At 33.7% G+C, this 23,364-nt stretch overlaps 1 protein-coding gene across 2 annotated transcripts in view; it reads right to left on the bottom strand.

Annotated features, from left to right (window-relative positions):
- Positions 1-23,364, bottom strand: part of LOC145256251 (tectonin beta-propeller repeat-containing protein 2-like) — a 168,058-nt gene that overhangs the window by 41,049 nt on the left and 103,645 nt on the right. For both annotated transcript variants that reach the window (XM_080114907.1, XM_080114908.1), the window contains exons 7-8: positions 6,961-8,242; positions 194-424 (exon numbers count right to left, since the gene is read on the bottom strand). In XM_080114907.1, coding sequence (XP_079971033.1) covers positions 194-424; positions 6,961-8,242 — 1,513 coding nt within the window. The remainder of the gene's footprint in view (positions 1-193; positions 425-6,960; positions 8,243-23,364) is intronic.

Raw genomic sequence — 23,364 nt, 5'->3', positions numbered from 1 at the left:
TCGCGTTGTTGTATATTGGTTTATATTGGAGGAGATGATATATTAAAACGTGTCATGTGTTGTCTAGTGAATATAAGATATTGTTCTTTTAATAGATAATAAACGTATAAATCGTATGTACATTGTTAGCCGGAGGACATGATAAAAAATAAATAATTGGTTAATGGATTTTGTTTTCAACTTTTGTACTTACCATCCGCAGTCTTCATCAACAGCAATGTACGCAACGTCCCGGATTGCCTCCACCTGTTTCTTGCCTTCTACCTTTTTGGCACTGATCCCGGTGCCAACATAGACTGTATTCTGATGTAGGCGCCACCAGATATAGCCTGAACGAGACACTGCAATTTGCTGGGCAGGAAGGTCGATTTTTTTCCAGGCACCAGACATTGAATCCGTCTGTCGGTAAAATAAATTCTCACTCCTGAAAAAGATACGTTAAAAAAAAAAAAAAAAAAAGAAACATTTAAGTGAATAATAGAATAAAAGAGAGTTGAAAGAAAAAAGAAAAAAAAATGAACAAAGCGGAAAAAAGAAAAAAGGAAAAAAGAAAAGAGAAAAAGAGAAAAAAGGGAAAAGAAAAAGGGAAAAGAGAAAGGGAAAAGAGAAAAATAAAAAAATTGAGGGAAAATGAAAAAGAAAAAAAGAAAAGGAAAAAAAGAAAAGGGGAAAAAAGAAAAAGGAAAAAGATAAAAAAAATAGAGGGAAAATGAAAAAAGGGAAAAGGAAAAAAAACAAGAAAAATTAAATGGTAAATGATTAGCAGATATGTTAAAAAAACACAAAAAACATTTAAGTGAATAACAGAATAAAAAAGAATTGAAAGAAAAAAGAAAAAAATAAAGTGAAAAAAGAAAAAAAAAAGAAAAAAGAAAAAAAAAAAATTTTCATTATAAGGACTTTACTTTATATATCATTTAAAAGAGCGTGTTTCACTATATCCAATCATTTAAATTACAATCGTTTTAAAACAATTGTTTTTTTTTCAGGATGTTGAATACAAGATGAAAAAAAAAAAAAAACAAATTCGCACAATTTTTTAATTTCAATTCAAGCTAAGCTGAAAAGCTGCTGAAATAGCATGTGATATCAATGAACCATTTAGTCCAGGAACCTCTACTGAATGCACAACACTATGGTGGTTTAAGAAATTTTGTGGCGGCGACAAGAGTTTTGAAAATGATCAGCGTAGTGGTCGGCCATCGGATGTTGACAACAATCAATTAAGAGCCTTAGTCGAAGCCAATCCATGCACAACTGTTTGAGAAATTGCTTCTGAATTAGATGTAACATATATAATGATTTCCAACGACTTGATAGAGATTGGAAAGACAAAAACTTGATAAATGGGTGCCTCACGACAACCAAAAGAAACATCGTTATGAAGCGTCATCTTCCCTTCTTTTACGCAACAAGAACAATCCGTTTTTCGACCGGGTTGCGACTTGTGATAAAAATTGGGTTCTTCACGATAGTTGGCAATGCTCAGCTCAGTGGTTAGACGGCGACGAAGCTCCCCGACACTTCCCGAAGCCAGAGTTGCACCAAAAGAAGATCATGCTGTTTCATAGTCTGCGACCGGTCTCATCCACTACAGTTTTTTTTTTTTATGCAGGCGAAATCATTATAGCGGAAAAATACTGTCAACAAATGGATGAAATGCATCAGAAACTCAACAACAACACCCAGCATTAGTCAACAGAAAACGCCCAATTCTCCTCCACGACAATGCCCGACTGCACATTGCTAAACTAATTCTGCAAAAGTTGAATGAATTAAGCCACAAAGCTGCCTCATCCACCATACTCTCACTTACCGACTACAACCTTTTCAAGCATCTCGACAACTTTCTACGCGAGAAATGCACAATTTTTACGTTACTGACATAAATACACTTGTTTTGCGCTGGCAAAAGTATGTTGATTCTGATGGTGCTTATTTCAATCAAAAAAATTTTGTTTGAGCTGAAATTTATCAGTTAAAAAACCACAAGAGCTTTCTTGTCAACCTGATATTTTTATTGTAGTTGTTAATGCTGAATCCAAGGGAAGTAACTGCAGTCTATGATTCTGACAAAATAACTAATCCGTTATTTCAAAATAGAAAATGCCGCACCTCTAATGTTTTTTTCTTTTTTTAAAATAGTTCTAGCGGATTTTTTGTAAATTTTAAAACTTTTCCTAATTTCAACATCACATGAAGTGTATGTTAGTGTTTTTACCTAAAATGCATTTTTAAAAATCAACTATACTGCACAAGCACCAAATAATCACCCAAAAAGGTAAAATTCATGAAACAGGACAGTTTTGCATTTTTTTTTTTTCATTTTCTTTCTTTGAAGATTGTAATGCTAGGTATGCGGCAGCCAAACCAGCTGCCAACATTCCTCTGCTTTTTATTGAAACCAACCGAGAGCTCTTTTAAGTATCCTCGTTATTCCCTTAAGTGCAATTGTCTGGATCTCTCTTGCACTTGGTTCACCAGGAATATTAGTAAGGTAGGACTTCAAGTTCTTTTTCATAAGCCCTGTAGCACCTATAATAACTGGTATGATTGATATCTCCCTAAGATTCCAGTTTCTTTTAATATCATACATGAGACCTTGATATTTGGTCTGTTTCTCCCTTTCAGCTCTGTTCAGGCCGCCATCATTAGAGACACTCATCTCAACCAAGGTTACCACTCTTTCTGACTTATTCCATATAACTATGTCAGGTTTCACAAAAACATTTTCAAGGTAGGTGGCTGTAGGGATTACATACACCCCTTTATGAAAATTCAAACCAATGTAGTATACTAATACTAACCCTTAGGTCAAGAATACTTATTCTAATTGAATCAAAATTACATGGTTTTCTAAGTCAAAATCTATCAACACTTACTGTTGGCTTATTAAAAAAAATTTTTTTTTTTTTCTAGCTTTTTACATCAGGTGGCTACATGTTTTGTCTGGAGCGATTTCCATAAAAAATATTTTAAAAAAATATCACAGGAAATAATAAATTGTTTTGTTTTGATCAAGATTCTTCTTGTACAGTTATAAAAATAAAAGGCTGTTTGTACAGTATAATTGGATATAAAAATGCAGGTGTAATTACATGTCGTGTCAAAATTGATAAAATTTCCAAAAATTATGAAAACTCGTCAAGTAGAAAAAATAAAATTCATCAAATACTGTTTTATCAGTTTCTTATATTGTGGCCGATTCTATTTGACAAACTGACTTATCTTGCTTTGTGTTACTTGGATTCATCGGACTACTTATCTTGAGTATCATTTTCACATTTCTATCGATGTAATCTCTGCCCTTCTTCAGGTATATCTTGTCAAACTCGAAAATGTTTCAGTCAAACTCTGGAATTTTGACTGAATTTCGCACGGGACCCTTTCTTTACTCCATGAGGGTAGCATGCTCTCATTCCATCAGCCACGACTGGATAGAGGTCCTAAGTAATTCGCAATTGTATTTTTCGGTCGCCCACACTGAGAATTAAACCTTTAACCTTCAGGAGAATATCACTTTCACAATTGATTTTTCTAAGTACTTTAACCACTGTGCAACGGGTCCTTGCAGATGTGAATAGCCAATCCTCATCTAAAACATTCAGAAACGTAATTATCTCCCTTGCTTTCACAACTTTTGCTATTTCAAATTAGAAAATGTCAGATTGAGAATCTTCAATAACAATGTTTTTTTGTTGTTTTTTTTTTTTTGAAAATAGATCTAGCAGATCTTTTATTTTCTCATTTTTCATATTTGAAATTTTTACTAATTTTGACATGACATGTAATCATGTAATAGGTTTTAATTAAAATGCAATTTTTTTTATCAAATTATAACAAGTACAGAGAAAAAAATTAAATTATGTTTAAATTCAAATTACGGTGCTTCTACACTACTGGGACGAAATTTTGTAATCGATAAATGGAGTTTTCAGATAAAAAGCAATGGTTTCAACTGATTTCTTTTGTCAATTCTAATAAATTACGATGGTAGCTTCCAAATTATGCATACCTGAATATTGCTGAATTATTAAACAAAAAACTTTAATCATGTTAGCAGGTGAAAAATTGCCACCATAATTATTTAATTCGAATGGAAAATTACCTCCCTGTTGAACTCTCCTTTGTTTTATTCTATTTTTATTTTCTTTAATAAAAAATTTTCTACATTATCAATTTTCATAATTTTTGGATATAATCATCTTAAAAATACGAGGAATACATAGATACCATTGTTTTTACGTAAAATTCAGTTTTACGATTTCTGGAAATCTTGTCCCAATTCTGTAGAAGTGCCTAAATTTCATTTAAAAAATAAATCAAAGAATTCACAGAAGTTGCGATAGAAAATTTATTTTCACATACTAAACTCGACTGATTTGTGATATCCGTACTTGTGTAGTATAACGACTATGTTATTGGTGGAAATGTCCGGTCAGTTTGCTGGAAACGCTGAGTGCCTTAATTTTAATACAGAAACTCATCAACCCCCCCTTTTTTTTTTACAAGGCAATCACCACTTATCAAGGCTCGAAGGTCAGTCGATTTGTTTGTTTGTTTGTTTTACGACATATCAACCCTTTTCAGGTTATTTAATGCGGAATCCAAAAATTTTGAAGGAAAATTTTTTGATAGAATATATTTGTTGTTTTCAAGTTGGTTTCTATTTAACCCATAGTTAGGACCCTAACAGGTACTACCACTCCGGGTCAGAGTGGACCTGGGAGCAATGGCAATTAAAGGGTGGCTCAACACTCCCCAAAGCTCGCAAGCTGAGGCCTCACCACTGGTTATAGTTTAAGGTCAAATCCAGGACCGGGAAGTAGGGGAAGAAAAAAAAAATGGAGGGGGAGGGAAGGGGGCTGTTGTTTTTGTAGAACATAATTAAGTTTTACAAAAGAATGGAACAACAAAAAGGAACATCAATGTAGGTGCACTTCGCGTCTCAGGAAGCCGATAGACAGCCTGATCTGGTAGCACCAGCGAAGGTCAGTCGATGATAAGGGTTAATGAATGAAAAATATTTTCACACATTTCTCTCTCCTCTGATCTTGATCACGTTGTACAATGGGGAAAGGAGTGGCTGGTTACTTTTAATGCATCTAAAACCAAGCTTCTACCTTTACATCATCAACGCTCTCATCCCCAGCTGGCATCAATTGAAATGGATGGCTCTCGTCTTCGGGAGACTCCATGTTTTGATAAGCTTCTGGAATTGACCGTTACTCCTGATCTCAAATGGGACATGTACATCAAATCTGTTGCCAAGGTCGCTGGAAAAATGGTGGGATCGTTCTACCGCTCAGTAGATATCTCACTGCTGATGTAATTCTCTATCTATATAAAAGCCAAGTACGTCCAAGGATGGAGTACTGCTGCCATATCTGGGCAGGAGCTGCTAAAAACAGCCTATTCTGCCTTGACAGAGTACAAAATAGACTTTGTAGCCTAGTGGGGGATGCCCTTTTCTCTTCCCTGCAACCTTTGTCCCACAGAAGGGACGTTGCGAACCTGTCTTTGTTTTATCGTTATTTCCATGGCAAGTGCTCGTCTGAGCTCCAATCTCTGGTTCCCTCCCCCTCGCCAATCTTTCACGAAAAACACCCGTCTAGCTGAAGCCACTGTTAGTAATTTTTCCCACTCTTTATCTGTGCCTAAGTCAAAATTTAGATTCCATGAACAAAGTTTCTTTCTTAGAAGTGCATGCCTGCGGAACTCTCTTCCGTTTGCTTGTTTCCCACCTGACTACAACTTGGATGTCTTCAAGTCCAACATAAACAAGTTCCCGTTGAACCACCCCCTTAAGTAAGACACTTTATCAGATCTCCATTACTAACGATTACTACGATATTATCCCACTGATTACTGTACAAGCAATAACCTTTATCCCTGAGTGGCCTCCAGGCCTTGATAAGTGGTGACTTCCTTGTAAAAAAATAAAAAAAACAAAATGCAGTGTTTCACATGCGGCCAGTTCTAGGAATTAAGCTTTTTTCATGGATGTTCATGGAATCCATGTTTAGATTTAGGCACAGGAAGAGAGTGGGGAAAATTGTTGGATAGTAATTGTAGCTAGTTGAGTATTTTTGTGAAAGATTGGCAAGGGGGAGGAGCACAGATTGGAGCTCAGATGAGCATTTGCATTTGTTTGCTATCATTGGTTTATTGTGTAAAAAAAAATCTAAATATTTATCTTCATTTGATAAAAAAAACATAAAAAATAAAATAAAAATTATTCATGAAACTTACTTTATAATCAATATCTTTTTTTGGATTTTAATTTTCTAAAAGTTTCATAAAAATTGTCCAGTAATAATTCAAGAATATTGTTTTCATTTTCCAATTAATTTTTCCTTGAATTAGCTTCGTCATGACAGAAATAATATATTTTCCATAAAAAAAATAATTCAGCGTTTACCCCCTTCCTTCCCAAATCACAAAATTTTTGTTTGCCATTTTTTGTAAACCACCCAGATGATTCTTTTTTATTCAAATAAAGTTTGATTATCTTAATTTTCAACTGTTGAACTTCTAACATAATCAATACGATTTAAAAAAAGAAAAAAAAAACAACATATTGGCGTCCCCCCCTTTTTTTTTATTTATTTCAATAAATAATAAATTTTTTAAAAAATTATACATAATTAATGACTTTTTTTAAAAATCCGTATTTGTTTTTTCATTTTTTTTTTTTTATTTCAATAAATACATTTTTATAAAAATTTGTGTTTTTATCAAAATAATATATTTTTCATTGAAAAAAAAAAAAAAAAAAAAGAACTAGACAAAGCTTACCCCGCCCTCTCCTAATCATAAAATTTTTGTTTGGCACCGTTTGCCATTTTTTGTAAACCGCAGAGACATTTCCAATGATAGCACAGTCCTTATACCGCATAAGTATCATGATACCTAATTCTAATTCCGAAATAAATATGAAAACTGAAATAGATCACTTACCTATCGGAATACCAAATATGCATATTTGTCACCGCCAAGCTATTGATGTTTTCTGGTACACCCCACACCAACCAACTGTTAACCAACTTTGGCAGAAGTGCCTGCCGGTGTATCACATTTTTCTTATCACCATCTTTATCTTCCTCATCCTGCGCAGTTTCTTTATTAGTCTTCGTCTCAGTCGTCGTAGATTTGATGCTGAGCATCGGTGAATCCAAAAAATTGCCCCCCGATCCCGATCTGTACATCCTATAAAAGTCCTCCTCAGTTGCGGATTCCAAGCTGTCAGACCGCGGCATGTTACAGGCGGCACTCAACTGTGCCCAGGGCTGTTCATCTTGCGGCAACTGTAATGTGTCTACGTCTTTTTTGGACAGACTTCTAGGACGTTGGTTCTTTTTTCTTGACACGGGTTTCTCCCTAAGGATGGCCTGGTTCTCCATAGATGTTCCTGGGACACATTCGCTTTTCTGATATGTATTGTCGTCCGTCATTTTTTCTAAAGGCGAGACGGATTTGTCTGCACATACTCCATTTGAATCACTACGCGGGAACAACAAATTGTTATTTGACGATGTTTCTTTGAGTTCATTCAATGACGAAGGGTCACTCTCAGATTTAGTCACCGGGGCGGGTTGTAGTTCTTTAGGTGGGAAAAATGACGAGGTACTCGGAGCACTGGACTTTCGCTTGTATATGGTATCGGTAACTTTCCAGACATCATCTCTGTACAAGTTCCTGGGAAAATCTGCACCATTATTAGCCAGAAAGGTCCCAGAGTCGAACGCTGGTGGGGAATCAAGCTTTCCCAAATCTGCCATAGGATCTTCAGAAGTGACCAATTCAATATTAGAAGTTCTTGCAGGTTCTGGAGAATCAGCTCCTTCACCTTGCTTCCGCTCCAGTAGCGGACTCCCAAGCATCACAGGATGTTCATTGACATAATTTGAAAGCTCATCCACTGTGGTAGTGACGCCGTGATTACCGTTGACATTAGATGTACGTTCGACTTTCGTCTGGTCACCTTTGGTGTGGTCAGTTAGTTCAGTTCTTTTAACGGATGAGGAATGTAGAGTGACAGGACTTTGGCGTGTTGGCAATGGTTTGGAACTATTGGGTGGGGTTTTAGCTGTGGGTCGAAGGGGAGAATTACTGGAGATGCTGTCACTATCACTCTTGGAACTCCCAGGAGAACTGACCACTTCTGGACTGTCTGCGGAACACAATTCCGAAGACTGGGTTGGCACCTCTGTCCCACTGCTATGTTCCTTTGACTTAGAAACTGAAAGAAGAATAATAAAGAAGTTAGTTTTACTATTGGAAAAAATGGGGGTGGGGGTAAAAAAAAAAAAGAAAAAAAAAAAGAGAAACACTGTATAGTCAGAACTTGGTTAATAAAAAAACTCCCTAATCCAAAATGGAGACCCCCCCCCAAAAAAAAAAGCCGTAATTGAGATAATTAGAAAGCTAAATATGTTCTCTTGGGTTTTTACTTGTGTAGAAAGCAGACGTGTTTTATGTGATCTCCTTTCTCTTTTCAGCAGACTAATACTGTGCATTCAAAGAACAATGACAGCGACACCCACACACACAAAAATTGTAATTGAGATGAGATAAATAGAAAGCTAAATATGTTCTCTTGGGTCTTTGCCTGTGTAGAAAGCAGACATATTTTATGGGATCTCTTTTCTCTCTCTTCAGCAAAAAAAAAAAAATAAATAAATAAAAAAAAAAAAAATAAATAAAAAAAAAAAAAAAAAAAAAGTGGAACAGAACATTAATACTGTATGCTCTAACAGGAATTAAAAAAAATATATCAAATGCCAAAGAAATATGTACAGTTGTTATTATCTACCCACTATCAACATCACCGAAGTTAAGCAATGATCAGCCTGCCCAGTACCAGATGAGTGACCATTTGGAAATGCTAGGCGCTGTATGTACTGCACCGAGTCATAAAAAATTTCCAGGTTGGTATATAGAGGCGCATTAATTTACTGGAGGAGATACACCCCTCGTCTTAATTAGGACATGCATCTAGGAGAAAGTAACTCTGATGATGTTGGCAGCAGGAGATTGGATAACCACGGAGGAGGATCAATCTCTAGCAGATCAATGGTTCTATGGTATTAAGAGTTACGTTATTCGACTGCGGATGATCTAAGGACAACGGATAAGTGAAAACAGGCGAGTCAGATGCCACTACATTGGGAAAGATAATGGCCACCTATGCCATGTACTCTGCCAAGTTCAAAATCATGTGATTATTTTCAGAGGAATTGGATCAACAATGGACCGAAGCTTATGGAGAACACTAACCTGATTTCATATATGGCATAAACCTGCCATGATACAAGAAGTGCACAGTGAATGAGTCTAGCCTCCACCCCCATTTATCCCCAAAAGTCTCCAGGGAACATTAAATCCTGGTGAAAATGAACAAACAGTGCAGTTTTAGACCTTAACATATGTAAATTTTAATTCTGCACCATGCAAAAAAAAGAAATGACTAAGTCCATCATTTGCCCCCAAAGTCCCCAAGGCCTTAACATATTTAAATTTGAGTTCAGCGCCATGCAAAACTGCTAAATAGACATACACAGAAAATTTTGGACAAATATGATAAAATAGTCCAAAAAATGGAGTGTTTTTATTAACTCAAAAAAAAGCCCCTTGGGCACACCCAAGAGTTATCGCGAAGTATAGACAAACAAAATTATATAGAAATCAGTTACAACTTTTCAGAAAGTTTTAGAAAAATCCAAGGCATCAGTTTTTTTTTTAATAAGCACAAAAATGTCAATTTTAGCCATTTTAACCCGAAAGACACCCCTAGGACGGCAACCGGAGTTTTCCCGGAAAATCTGTTCTGTTACTTTTTTACTCGTATCATGTTTAATGGTTGTGCAAAAAATTTTTTAAATTCCAAGGCGTAGTTATTGAGAAAAGTGCGGACAGACGAACGGACAAAGGTGAATTTACAGGTTCACCATCCTTTTGTCAGGGGACCAATAAAAATTGATTAAGATTTTAAACCATGGATTACATGTCATGGATATAGCTGACAGAATAAGAACAATCTACCCATGATATAGCTGACAGAATAAAAACAATCTACCCATTAGGAGTTTTTTCCTTGTTTAAATCGCTTGTGATACTATAAAGTAGCCCTGGGGTGGATTTGAGCCACTAGGTGCTGAGAGTGGGGGAATAGACAAAGGAAGAGGAAATAGCTTAGAATAAACAAAGAAATCGGAAATATCCTACAATCAAAAATAGATAGGAAATAGCAAACAATAACAATAGAAACCTACTGATAAAACAGGGAAGGGCAGCTTCCGGTAGCCAAGGTGGGGTGGGCGACCTGAGAGATCAAGAGAGGAGACAGTTGACATCTAGATGCGCTAGACGGTGGATGGAAGTTGGACAGAGTTGACAACTAGATACTCTTGATGTCAGATGGGAGTTGATAACGACTACAGTTGAACAGTTATAGAATTGACTGTGAAATAGAGACGTGGACAATTTTAGAGTTGACTGTGAAACAGAGATAGACGAATGTAACATCAATAGAACGGGGAGAAGACACACACACACACACACACACAAGTCCAACAGTCAATTTATATGTGAACATTGACGTTTGTGTTTTTCCTTTGTTCATATTTCTATTTTGTGAACTGTGTGTGTTCTCATCGACAGTCGCCAACGGGAAAAGGACGATCCGGCCATAAGAGGAATAGAGGAATAGTCGAACGAAAAATCCACGGTACACGACGTTGGGAGTCAGTGATCTGTCGAGGTAGCCACATGTGAGGTTACACGCTCCAGATAAGTTATGAAGCCACTTGATGTAAGCAGCTAAAAATATATATATATATATATATATATATATATATATATAACTCAGATCAGCTTGCTTGCTTGGGCGTTAAAACCGTCCATCTGGTCTGTGAGTTTTGGTTCAAAAAAATTTGTCTGCTTACCTATTTCATGGCCACCCTGTCTTAAATCTGATATTAAAAGCCACTGCTGCTATTCAACGCATACAAAAGGTCAACAATATATTTTGTTTTAACTTATTTTAATGGATTTTCCTTAAAAATAAAGATAATTTTACTCCGTTGAGTTAAAAAAAAAAAAAAATGATTTAAATATAAATATACAATATTTAACTATAATCATATTTATAACAAGATTTACTGCTTTTAGTGGCGCTCTTAGTGGATTCTGACGATTTATCTTTTTTTCAGGCTTTACTTAAAAAATATTTTCTCTTCAAGGGGGGGGGGTAGAAACTTGGTTTTAAGAGTGCCTCCTTAATTAGTGCTTGCAGTAGAGCTCTGGAAGCTTCCTGAGTTTATATCAGAATCACTTTAATTTGGAACATTTTTTGTCTTACCCTTTACGGGTCAGCGGGTAGACTAGTATTACTCAAAGATCAAAAACTAGCTAACGATAAGTGTTTGATACAAAGGATACAAAGATTCCAACCCAGAAGACAGCAATTCTTTCCCCCTTTGTCAGAAACATTGTGAAACTAAGGGGCAGATAAAGGAAAATAGGAGTTACAAGGCTGCTGAAAGTAACCCCAAGGTGCAAACTTTCTATTCTTGTTAAAGCCAAGAACTGTAGTTTGATGAATTGCTTTTTTTTAATGAAAATCGCTCCAGACAAGTCATAAAGCCATTTCATGTAAGGAACTAAAAAAAAGTAATTCAAGGTCAAAAACTAGCCAACGATAAGTGTTTTATATAGAGATTAAGACACAAAAAGCAACAATTTTTCCCCCCTTTGTCAGAAACACTTCTCATAGAATGTGCGGACCAAGGGGGCAAAATGAGGGAAGCGAGAGTTACGGGACTGTCGAAAGTAAACCCAAAATTTATTTACTCGATTAATTTAGATTAGTTTGTAATTTTCCGAATTTGATGCACCTGAAGTAAATCGTAGATTACATCGACCGAACCAATTCAATTTGTGAAAAAAACATCCAGAATGTTAGTTGAATAAGCTAAATAATACATATTATGTAATGATAGTGGAGGCGGGGAATGGGGGTCACCCGGCATTGCCTGGTCGTAAAATATGCTTAAATATGATATTTTAATTTATTGAGCACTCTTAATAACCTAATTTTAATTCATGGGTTTTATCTCCTGAATATCTTTAACTTGGTATTTTTATTTATCCAGATTTTGTATATATTATTATAGAGTCAATTCTATCATTTATTTCATACCCAATGTATAGTCAGAATTTCAAAAAATTTAAAAAAAAAAAAAAATAACAGGTGCCATCAGTTAGAATCGAACCTGAAACCAAAAACAAAATTTCCAGCCTAAGATGTTACTGCATGGCTATCGTCATTGGGAAAATATGAAATAGCTAAAAATAAACTAACATGAATATACAAGATCTAATATATAAAAGGCTATATGTCTGTTTGTCTGTCTCCATATTTTCAAACTATCTCTTCTGAAATTAAAAGTTGCAGAGCGGCACTAGGGGCGTCAAATGATTGGATTTTTTACGGACCTTTCTTTTATGGATCTTTACCTAGTAAAAGCTGAATAAAAAGGCAGAAAGAAATTTAATATATAAAAGTCGATATGTCTGTCTGTCTCCATATTTTCAAACTTTACACTTCCGAAACTAAAATTTGCAGAGAATCGCTAGGGGCCTCAAATGATTGGATTTTTTACGAACCGTTCTTTTCTGGGTCTTTAGCCGGTTAAAATAGTTTTAAGGGGTCAAAAAGGAGTCAAAAATTGAAAAAATCTTTATACGTTTTATACATTCATCTTAGTTTTTTTTTTAACTTTTTTTAATCAGTTCATATAAATGTCACGTTGCTGCTGTGGTAACGTCACCAGCTTTTAATGCTGGAGTCTTGGTTTCGATACTAACTGATGGCACCTAAATACTTCTTTTTTACTTTTGAAATCACGAATAAATAATAATATCTACGAAATCTGGACAAATTAAAATATCATATTTAAGCGTATTTTACTCCCGAGCAAAGCCGACCCCCTCCCCTGTTAGTAAATGATATTTAGAAAGGGAGAAAAAGAAAGATAACACAGTTCGAATATCGTAGAGTCGAACGTAGGAGAAAAAAGGAAAGAAAAAAGAAAGGGAGAATAATAGAAAGAAAAGACATCTATGATATGAAAGAAGAAGGAAAGAAAGGAGGAAATAAGAGATGAAGAGAGAAAGTTAGAACATGAGTGTTTTAATTAAGCCGCAAGAATATCGAATTACGAAGGCAAGAAGGGACGGCAAAAGGAAAGAAAAATTATTTATAATTAAAAAGAAAGAATACGAAAAATGGAGGAAGAATGACACAGTTATAATAAATAAGAGTTGAACGTAGAAAAAAGAAGGAAAGAATAGAAAAGAATGAATAAAGAAATAAAAAAATACATCGTCGTGATTTGTCTAATATACTCGCGTTGTTTCAGGAAAAAATAGAAAAGAATGAAAAAAAAATGGGTAAAAATTGAAAAAAAAAAAAATCGTTATACATTTTGTACATTCATCTTAGTTTATTTTTAATTTTTAATCAATTCATATGCATGTCACGTTGGTAAAGTGGTAACGTCACCAGCTTTGAATGCTACAGTTTTGCTTTCGGTTTTGATTCTACGAAATACTTTTATTTTACTTTTGAAATCATGACTATAATATTATATAGAAAATCTGGACAAATTAAAATATCATTTTAAAGCATACTTTATGCCCAGGAAAACTCCCCCCCCCCCCGAATGTATACATATTTGCGCATGTGTAGAAAACCAGTTTAAGTAGAGTTACGCTTGGAAAATTCTGATTTCTTTCAATTTTGACCCCTTAGCAACTATTTTAACCGGGTAAAGACCTATAAAATATGGTCCACAAAAAATACAATCATTTGAGCCACCTCATAGGAGTCTGCAACTTTCTGTCTCTGAGGAAATACAGTTTGAAAAAGAAAAAAAAAAAAAAAAAGCAGACAGATAAACATAGTGAATTTTATAAATTAGATAATAAAAAAAACAATTATTGCAAGGAAAAACATTTTACAGCATTTGCAAATTATGACAGTTTCATTGCTACGTTCCAGTCAACTAGGCTCTACCTGGGAGTATAATCAGCGATACTAAGATTATATTTCTGAATTTTTGAGATAAGGATTGGTTATTCATATTATTTGGATTCTTCCGACTACTGTTTTCATATTGAGTATCATTTTCACAACGTTTTGGTCGATGTAACCTCCAACCTTCTTAAGGTGTATCTTCTTAAACTTTGGAATTTGGATGGAATTTCGAACAGAACCCTTTATTTACTTCATGGGAGTAGCATTCTATTGCTCCATTAGTAAAAACTGGATAGAGGTCCTAAATAACTCGCAATTGTATTTTTTGGTCGTCCACACAGAAAATTGAACCTTACAAGGATCCATGGCACAGTGGTTAGAGTACAACTGTAAAAGTGATATTCTCCTGAAGATTGAAGGTTCAATTCTGAGTATGGGTGACTGAAAAATAAAATTGTGAATTACTTAAGACCGCTATCCAATTATGACTGATGGAACAAGATCATGCTACCCCCGTGAAGTAAATAAAGGGTTCCGTTCAAAATTACGTCCAAATCCTGAGTTCGACAAGATACACTTGAAGAAGGCCGGAGATTACATCAACCGAAACGTTGTGAAAATCACACTCACGATGAGAACAATAGTCCGATGAATCCAAATAATATGATTAAGATTACAATTCTGTTCTTCAGATGCTGCACTTCCATTTCTCATTCTCTTTCAGTGGAGGAGAAATCCTTCACGACTGAGACAATTTTTATTTTTGTACCTTTTCTCCAGGTTAAAAAACGACCCTGGTGTCTAACTCTGTCCCGTAGGGAGGCATTGTAAATAGGTACTTAAGAATTCTACTTGGTCATGGCTGATGCAATGAGCACAGACTACACCTGTGGATAAAATAAAGGGTATCGTTCAGAATTCAATACAGATTCCCAGAGTTTGATAAGATGCACCTGGAGTTGGAGATTACGTTAACCAAACTGTTGTAAAAATAATATCCAAGATGAAAACAGTCGTTTGAATAATAGAAATTACTCGTATTTGGATTCTTCAAAGAACTGTTCTCATCCCAAGTGTCATTTTTATAACGTTTTGGTCAATGTAATCTCTGACACGCTCCAGGTGTGACTGGGTAGAAGCTCCAAGTAATTTGCAACTGTATCTTGGATGCACTGAGGATTGAACCTTCAACCTCCAGAAGAGTGTAACTTTTACAAATGAAATTTATGAAGTACCTATCCACTGCGCCACGGGTTCTCATCTAAAAATGAAAAAACTGTAGTCCAATAACAAAATTTTGAAGACAGAAAAGGAAAGACAGGAAGATGAGTTTATATTAAATTTACATAGCAATTTAAATTTACAGAGCAATTTAAATTTACAGACCAATTTAAATTTACAGACCAATTTAAATTTACAGAGCAATTTAAATTTACATAGCAATTTAAATTTACAGAGCAATTTAAATTTACATAGCAATTTAAATTTATCTAGCAATTTAAATTTACAGAGCAATTTAAATTTACATAGCAATTTAAATTTACACAGCAATTTAAATTTACAGAGCAATTTAAATTTACATAGCAATTTAAATTTACACAGCAATTTAAATTTACATAGCAATTTCCTTTGCTAAAAATAATTAAATAAAAAAATAATGCATTGTAATCTGAAAATCATCATAAGTTTTCCCCCCAAAATTTAAAATTCTATGATGATACGGCTATTTTTATCTCTTGCCTTTTAGATGAGGATTGATAACACTAACACCTGTTTCGGTGTAAGAAAACTATCCTGATACTAAATTTAACGTTCATTTTTCTAGATTAAGCACTGTTTATGTACTATATGTACTTGGAAGAAACACTAGAGGATGACATCCAATCTGTAGTGGAATGGGGACAAAAATGGATGGTCACATTCAATGCTGCCAAGACTAAACTTGTTTTCTTCAATAACTACAAGAAACCTTCTCTACCACTAATAGCAATGGCCAAAGACTCTTTATCTGAAAGTACATCTTTTAAACTCCTCGGCCTAACGTTCACAGGAAACACGAGTTGGAACAATTACATTGAGAGTATTGCCAGGACTGCTGCGAAGAAGGTAGGCTCTCTCTACTGTGCTAGAAAGCTACTAACGCCCAAAAGTATTCTGTACCTCTATAAGGCCACCATTCGCCCATGTATGGAGTATTGTTGTCATATTTGGGCTGGTGCATCTGCTACTAGTCTCTCGCTCCTAGACAGGGTTCAAAAGAGAGTCGCCAACCTAATAGGTCCTGAACTGTCATCTAAGCTTCAGCCTCATCGCCGAAATCTTGCATCCCTCTGCCTGTTCTACAAGTACTTTAACGGTGAATCCTCTGACGAACTGCAAGCACTTGTACCCCCTCGACGTAAATACCCCCCAACAAACCTGACAAGCAGCTAAATCCCACCCCTTCACAGTAAAGATCCCTAGATATAAGAGAGCTTTCTACTACAGTAGTTTCTTCCCCAGAACTGCTAGACTTTGGAATTCCCTTCCGGGTCCCTGCTTCCCCAACTGTACTGACATGCAGAAGTTCAAGTGTAATGTGAACCGACATCTTGCTGCCCAACTCCCTACATAGTATCCCAGTAGCTTATGTCCCTGATAGTAGCCTCCAACATCTAAGTGGCGATGTGTGCTTGTTTGGGGTGAAAATGTAATAAAAAAGGAAAAAAAAAAAAAAAAAGAAAAGAAACCTATAAATCATATTTTATTATTATTGGTTATGAATGAAAAATAAAATTGTCAGCCTAAACAATATCTGTCCTCTTGTGTTAAGTGCTGTCCTCCCTTTTTAAAATTCTGCAGTAGTTTTTCAACATTATTGAAAGTTAATATTTTGCAAAAAAAAAAACCCAAAAAACTTGTGCCCCCACGCCGTAAATACTCTCGACAAACCTGACAAGCAGCTAAATCCCACCCCTACATAGTAGAGATCCCTAGATATAAGAGCTTTCTACTCCAGTAGTTTCTTCCCCAAAACCGCTAGACTTTGGAATTCCCTTCCGGGTCTCTGCTTCCCCAACTGTACTGACATGCAGAAGTTCAAGTGTAACGTGAACTGACATCTTGCTGCCTAACTCCCTACATAGTATCCCAGTAGCTTATGTCCCTGATAGTAGCCCCTTACATCAAAGTGGCAATGTGCCTTGTTTGGGGTGAAAATTAAAAAAATAAATGAATAAAAAAAACGAAAAAGAAGGCCAGAAATGGATTTTCCATGCTATTGTTCATATAAAAACGGTAACAGATGTTCCGCACACATTTTCAAGTGTTATTATCAAGTTATATCTATTATTTGGAGGTAATTTGTATTATTTTACTATTTTCATCTCTGATAATATTCTCACAAAGCTTTGGCTGACGTAACCACCAACCTTTGTCAGGTGCATCTTCGCAAATTCACAAACCTTTATGCTGAAATCATGAATCTGTACATAATGAACCCTTTATTTAATGCAGAAGATGGGGTAGATTGTTCTTATTCAATCAGACATGACCAGGTTGAAGTCTAAAGTAATTCTTAATTCATATTCTTAACATCGCAGAGGATTGAACCAGCAATCTCCAGATTACTGTCACTTAGAATTCATTATCTACTAGCAGTTCCACCCGGCTTTGCTTGGGCCCTATGTACTGTTATTAAAAAGTGTGAATATATACGGTAATGCCTTTCTATATAATAAGCTTCCTTAACTACCATAGAGAAAAGTTGGTAGAGACTGCAGACGTCAAATATTTTTTAAATTTGACCCCAAATTTTACTCCTTGACATTTGTTTTGGGCTCAAATTAAAGTAAAATGTTTGACCCATGTCCAAGTAACCTACATCTAAAATTTCAAGTGTTTACACCCAAAATTGGCGGAGAAGTTTGGTAGAGTCTGCAAAGATCAACTCTTTCAACTTTGACCTCTTGCCAGACAAATTTTCGCCCCAAAACTGATTAAAAAGCTTGCTGCGTGTCTGAATACCCTTTATGCAAAATTTCAAATGTTTAGACCCAAAATTGGCTGAGTAGTTTGATAGAAACTGCAAAGGTAAAATCTTTTGAACTTTGACACCTTGGAAGCCAAATTTTCAGGAAAAAAAAAAAAATGATTAAAATGCTTGCCCTATGTCTGAATGCACTTTATGTAAAATTTCAAAAGTTTATACCAAAAATTGGCTGAGTAATTTGGTAGAAACCGCAGAGGTAAATTTTTTGAAAACTTTGATCCCAATTATGACTCCCTTAACATTTATTGTTTTGGGTTCAAATCAAACAAAGTAATCTACATCTAAAATTTCAAGTGTTTAGACACAAAATTGGCAGAGGAGTTTGGTAGAATTCTTAAAGGTCAAATCATTAAACTTTGACCTCTTAACAGCCAAATTTCTGGCCTAAAACCGATTAAAAAGATTTTCCCAGATCTCAATACCTCTTATGTCAAATCTCGAGCCTGTAGACCAAAAATCGACAGAGTTATTTGTTAAGTAAATGTACACTGACAGACACACATATACACAGACAGACACAGAGACATTTTCACTTTTTTTAGATATATAGATTGTTCCATGGATCCATGTAATGGCAAACATAATGAGAAAAATCTAGCCTCTGTGGATTAAATTAAGGATTTAGTTAAAAGATTTTATACAAATTACTGAGTCTGACATGCACTTTACGAATGCTTGAGGTTACATCGGCTGAAACGTGAGAATAATATTCAAGAGGAGAACAATAGTTTGAATATTCCAAATAATTTTATTCTTCATCCATTGCATTCATTGCAGAAAGAAATCCGGTGCTTCCCCATGGTCACATCCAAATGGAATATTGCACTTATAAATATGAACGGGCATTCCAAAAGTAATACATCCTGTTTTTTTTTGTTCCATTTGAATGGATCATAGGAGATTGCTAATTGCATTCTTATGCTGACAACTTATACATTCATGATCTGAAAGTTTCACCTCTCTGTTGCAGATATTGATGGTGTGAGACTAAGAAAGCAACCTGCCATGGATGTGCGTCAGAAGCAGAGATGCATCATTGAATTCCTGGCAAAAATGCATTGAGAATAGTGATGACTATGTATAAAAATGAATTCTGGAGAACAAAAGGTCACATGTTTTAATAGTACCATTCCGTCTTTATGGCTCTTCAAATTTTTAAGTTGAAAAAAAAAAAAAAAAAAAAAATAGGTTTACTTTTGGAACTACCCTACTATTTTTTCAATTCTAATGGCTATAGTCTGGAGAATATATATATATATATATATATATATATATATATATATATATATATATATACAGTGTTATAATGGAATAATTCCAGGAGGAAATCCGGGTATGAGAGCTCAATGTGGTAAACAGAGCAATAACAGAAAAATATTTTATATTACATATATATATAAAAATATTTTATATTATATATATATATATATATATATATATATATATATAACAGAAAAATATTTTATATTACATATATAAAAATATTTTATATTATATATATATATATATATATATAACAGAAAAATATTTTATATTATATATATAAAAATATTTTATATTATATATATATATATATATAACAGAAAAATATTTTATATTATATATATATAAAAATATTTTATATTATATATATATATATATATATATATATATATATATAACATAAAAATATTTTATATTATATACTAGCAGGGGTGCCCGGCGTTGCTCGGGTGTTTGGAGGTGTATGCTGTGCAAAAAAAGCAAAAAAACAAAGAAATGGTTAATTTTTTTACAAATTTGACCCCTATTATGACCCCTTAAAATTTATTGTTTCGGGCTCAAATCACTTTATTAAGTTAGATCCATGTTCAAGGAACCTAAATCTAAAATTTCAAGTGTCTAGACCCAAAATTGTCGGAGGAGTTTGGTAGAGTTCTTAAAGGTTAAATCGTTGAAATTTGACCCCTTAACAGCCAAATTTCTGGCTGACACCCGTCACATCGATTTTCCCAAATCTCAGTACCCGGTATTTCAAATTTCGAGTCTATAGACTAAAAATTGACAGAGTTATTGCGTAGGGAAATGTACACAGACAGACACACACACAGACAGACAGACACGTTCACTTTTACAGATATATAGATATATATATAACAAAAATATTTTATATTATATATATATATATATATATATATAACAAAAATATTTTATATTATATACATATATATAACAAAAATATTTTATATTATATACATATATATATATATATATAACATAAAAATATTTTATATTATATATATATATATAACAAAAATATTTTATATTATATATATATATATATATAACATTAAAATATTTTATATTATATATATATATATAACATAAAAATATTTTATATTATATATATATATATATATATAACATAAAAATATTTTATATATATATATATAACATAAAAATATTTTATATATATATATATAACATAAAAATATTTTATATTATATATATATATATATATATAACATAAAAATATTTTATATATATATATATATATATATATATAACATAAAAATATTTTATATTATATATATATATATAACATAAAAATATTTTATATTATATATATATATATAACATAAAAATATTTTATATATATATATATATATAACATAAAAATATTTTATATTATATATATATATATATATATATATATATATATATACACACGCATTACATATTTTGAATTCTAACGGCTACGTTTTGTTAATATACTCCTCCCAACCCCACCCCCAAAATTCTTTCACATTACAAATACCAAGAGATTTTCAAATATTGTAATTTATTTCTTCAAATCCATCATCCCAGGAAAGTCTTTAAATATAAACGAAACATTAACAAATATATAATTTTGTTATATATATATACACACATCCCTGAAACGGTTTCATGGTAAACAACTGATGATCCCTGAAATAATATAAGGGCTTGTAAATTGAAGAAAGCAAGTTGATGCAGTGATTGCAGGTGATTAAATGACTTACTGACTAAATAGTTTTCCAACGAATGATAAAAAAATATACAAATTAAATAAGTTTTTTTAAACAGTTTTAATGGTTAACAAAACTTTAACTCTGCAGACTGTCTGCCCTTGCTTGCTAGCTTGAAATTCCATATTTTAAAAAATGAGACGCAGGTGAATTTATAGATATACTAGTAGGCCGGCGTTGCCCGGTCATGGAAGCCTCGGTTCAGTCTTGAAAGACAATGGATACCCCCCCCCCCCCCGTAAGAGTAGCTTCAAGTGAAATTGTGAGGCAAGGGTTGCACAATCTTCAACCACACCTCTTCTGAATTGGCATTGCTCGAGTCCAGTGGCAAGAAGAAGTCCAGGACGACTGGAAACAATGCCAAGATAAGCGGGGAGCACATACAGCAGCTGGAATTCCCAAATGGTCACCCATTTTAGTACTGACCAGGCTCAATGTTGCTTAATTTTGGTGATTTGTTGGGAACTGGTGTGTCAACATGATTTTGCCTTGTCGTAAAATACAAATGAATATTATATTTTAATACATACAGAAACCGAGACATGAGCAAGTGAGTATTATGTTTTTTCTAAACAGTTCACTTCTTCTAAATAAACAATATAATATTGATAAGTGATGACCACTGTGTAAAAAAAAACAAAAAACAAAAAAAGTGCTTGAGTTGAGATCGAAATCAAAACCTAAAGACAGTGAGTTTAATACAATAACCACTAGGCCAGCTTGCCATGATCTTTAAAAAGTGTTTTCAAATCTACTTATTCTTAACATAAGGAAGCTGTCATGTGAATGATTCGCGCATGCGTAGTGCAGTCGTGAAAAAGTTGACAAGCAGAAAAATCCGATAATCCCCACGTACCAATTTTTCAATTTTGACTCCTTAGCAGCCCCTTTTCCAGATAAAAACTGATTAAAAAGTTTTCCACATGCCTGAATACCCTATATACCAAATTTCAAGTTTGTAGATCAAGAATTTATTTAGTATATAGGTTGAGAAATCTCCTGACACACACATTCTCACTTTTCTATATATATATATATATATATATATATATGTTGGATGTGATAACTAATGGCTACACATATGCAAACATGTTTCAGTGACAACCCTGCCAGAGAAAATCACCTCATCAGGCCAAGAATATCCACGAATATAAAGCTGAATGTGTGTGTGTGTGTGTGTCTGGTCATGAATAGGCTCCTATATGATTGACTATTTTAAAAAACTGATTACATATAATGATAGATGTATCGAGACACAGGAATGGGTATGTTCGATCTGGCAGAACGGTGGTTCATTAAAATTGTGGGATCTGCGTTCTCGCCTGGTCCACAAAGTATGGAAATAAAAAAATGAAAAAAAAAAAAAAAAACGTTTACAAGGATTTTTGATATAGATGTACCTAAGAATACTTTGATAAGTACGTTTCAACTTAAATAGGGATGGTATAATAAAATTGTGGGGTCTGTGTTCGCGTCTGTACTCCATGGAAATATGGCACAAACTTTAACAAAGACTTTTCATATCTATTTGCATAAGTATACTTTGATAATTATGTTTCAGTTTGAAGAAATATGGTATAATAAAATTATTGGGTGTTCGTTCGCGCCTGACCTCCATAGAATGTAAATATGTCACAAAGTTTAACAAGGTTTTTTAAAAGGGGTGAGGGTCCACAATAACACCTTAACTTTAATCTTAATTCACGTTAGCTTTTATTTATTTTTTTGAGTTGAATCGTATTGTGTTGAATAAATTCACCTCATAAATTCACGTTCTTATTAAAGTGAAAGCCAAAAAAAAAAAGTCGGAACTTTAGACAATTCTTGATACAAATTTTGCATAACTCTGTTTTTTTCCTTCTCCACTTGCACATGGAACTCTTTCAAAAATAGATAAATAGATAAATAATAAAAAATAAGAATGTTACTTGTTATCGTGTCAAAAGAAGGAAAAAATCCTGCTCATATGATTACATGTCTTTTTAAAAACATTTATATAACCTTTTTATTTTTATTTATATATCTGCTTAAGCTTTTTTTTTGTCAGTGTACTAGAAGGAATTCAGTTGATTACAACCCTTTCTGCGTGTTCTTTACATTACAATAGTACAACCCTGAATCCGACGGCACAATACTACACCATTCAATACTGTAACACTGAAACGAAGCTGTTCTGCTTGAAAAGGGCGCCATTTTCTCCTCAATTATATTTATATCGATTCTTTGCTTAAAAAAACTAAAGTAATTATGTGTTTACTTTTTTA

The sequence above is a fragment of the Euprymna scolopes genome, chromosome 32, assembly GCF_053919585.1.
Source record: "Euprymna scolopes isolate OS-2025 chromosome 32, ASM5391958v1, whole genome shotgun sequence".
NCBI lineage: Eukaryota > Metazoa > Mollusca > Cephalopoda > Sepiida > Sepiolidae > Euprymna > Euprymna scolopes.
Note: the sequence above shows the minus strand (reverse complement) of the source record. Positions and strands in the feature narration are given on the sequence as shown.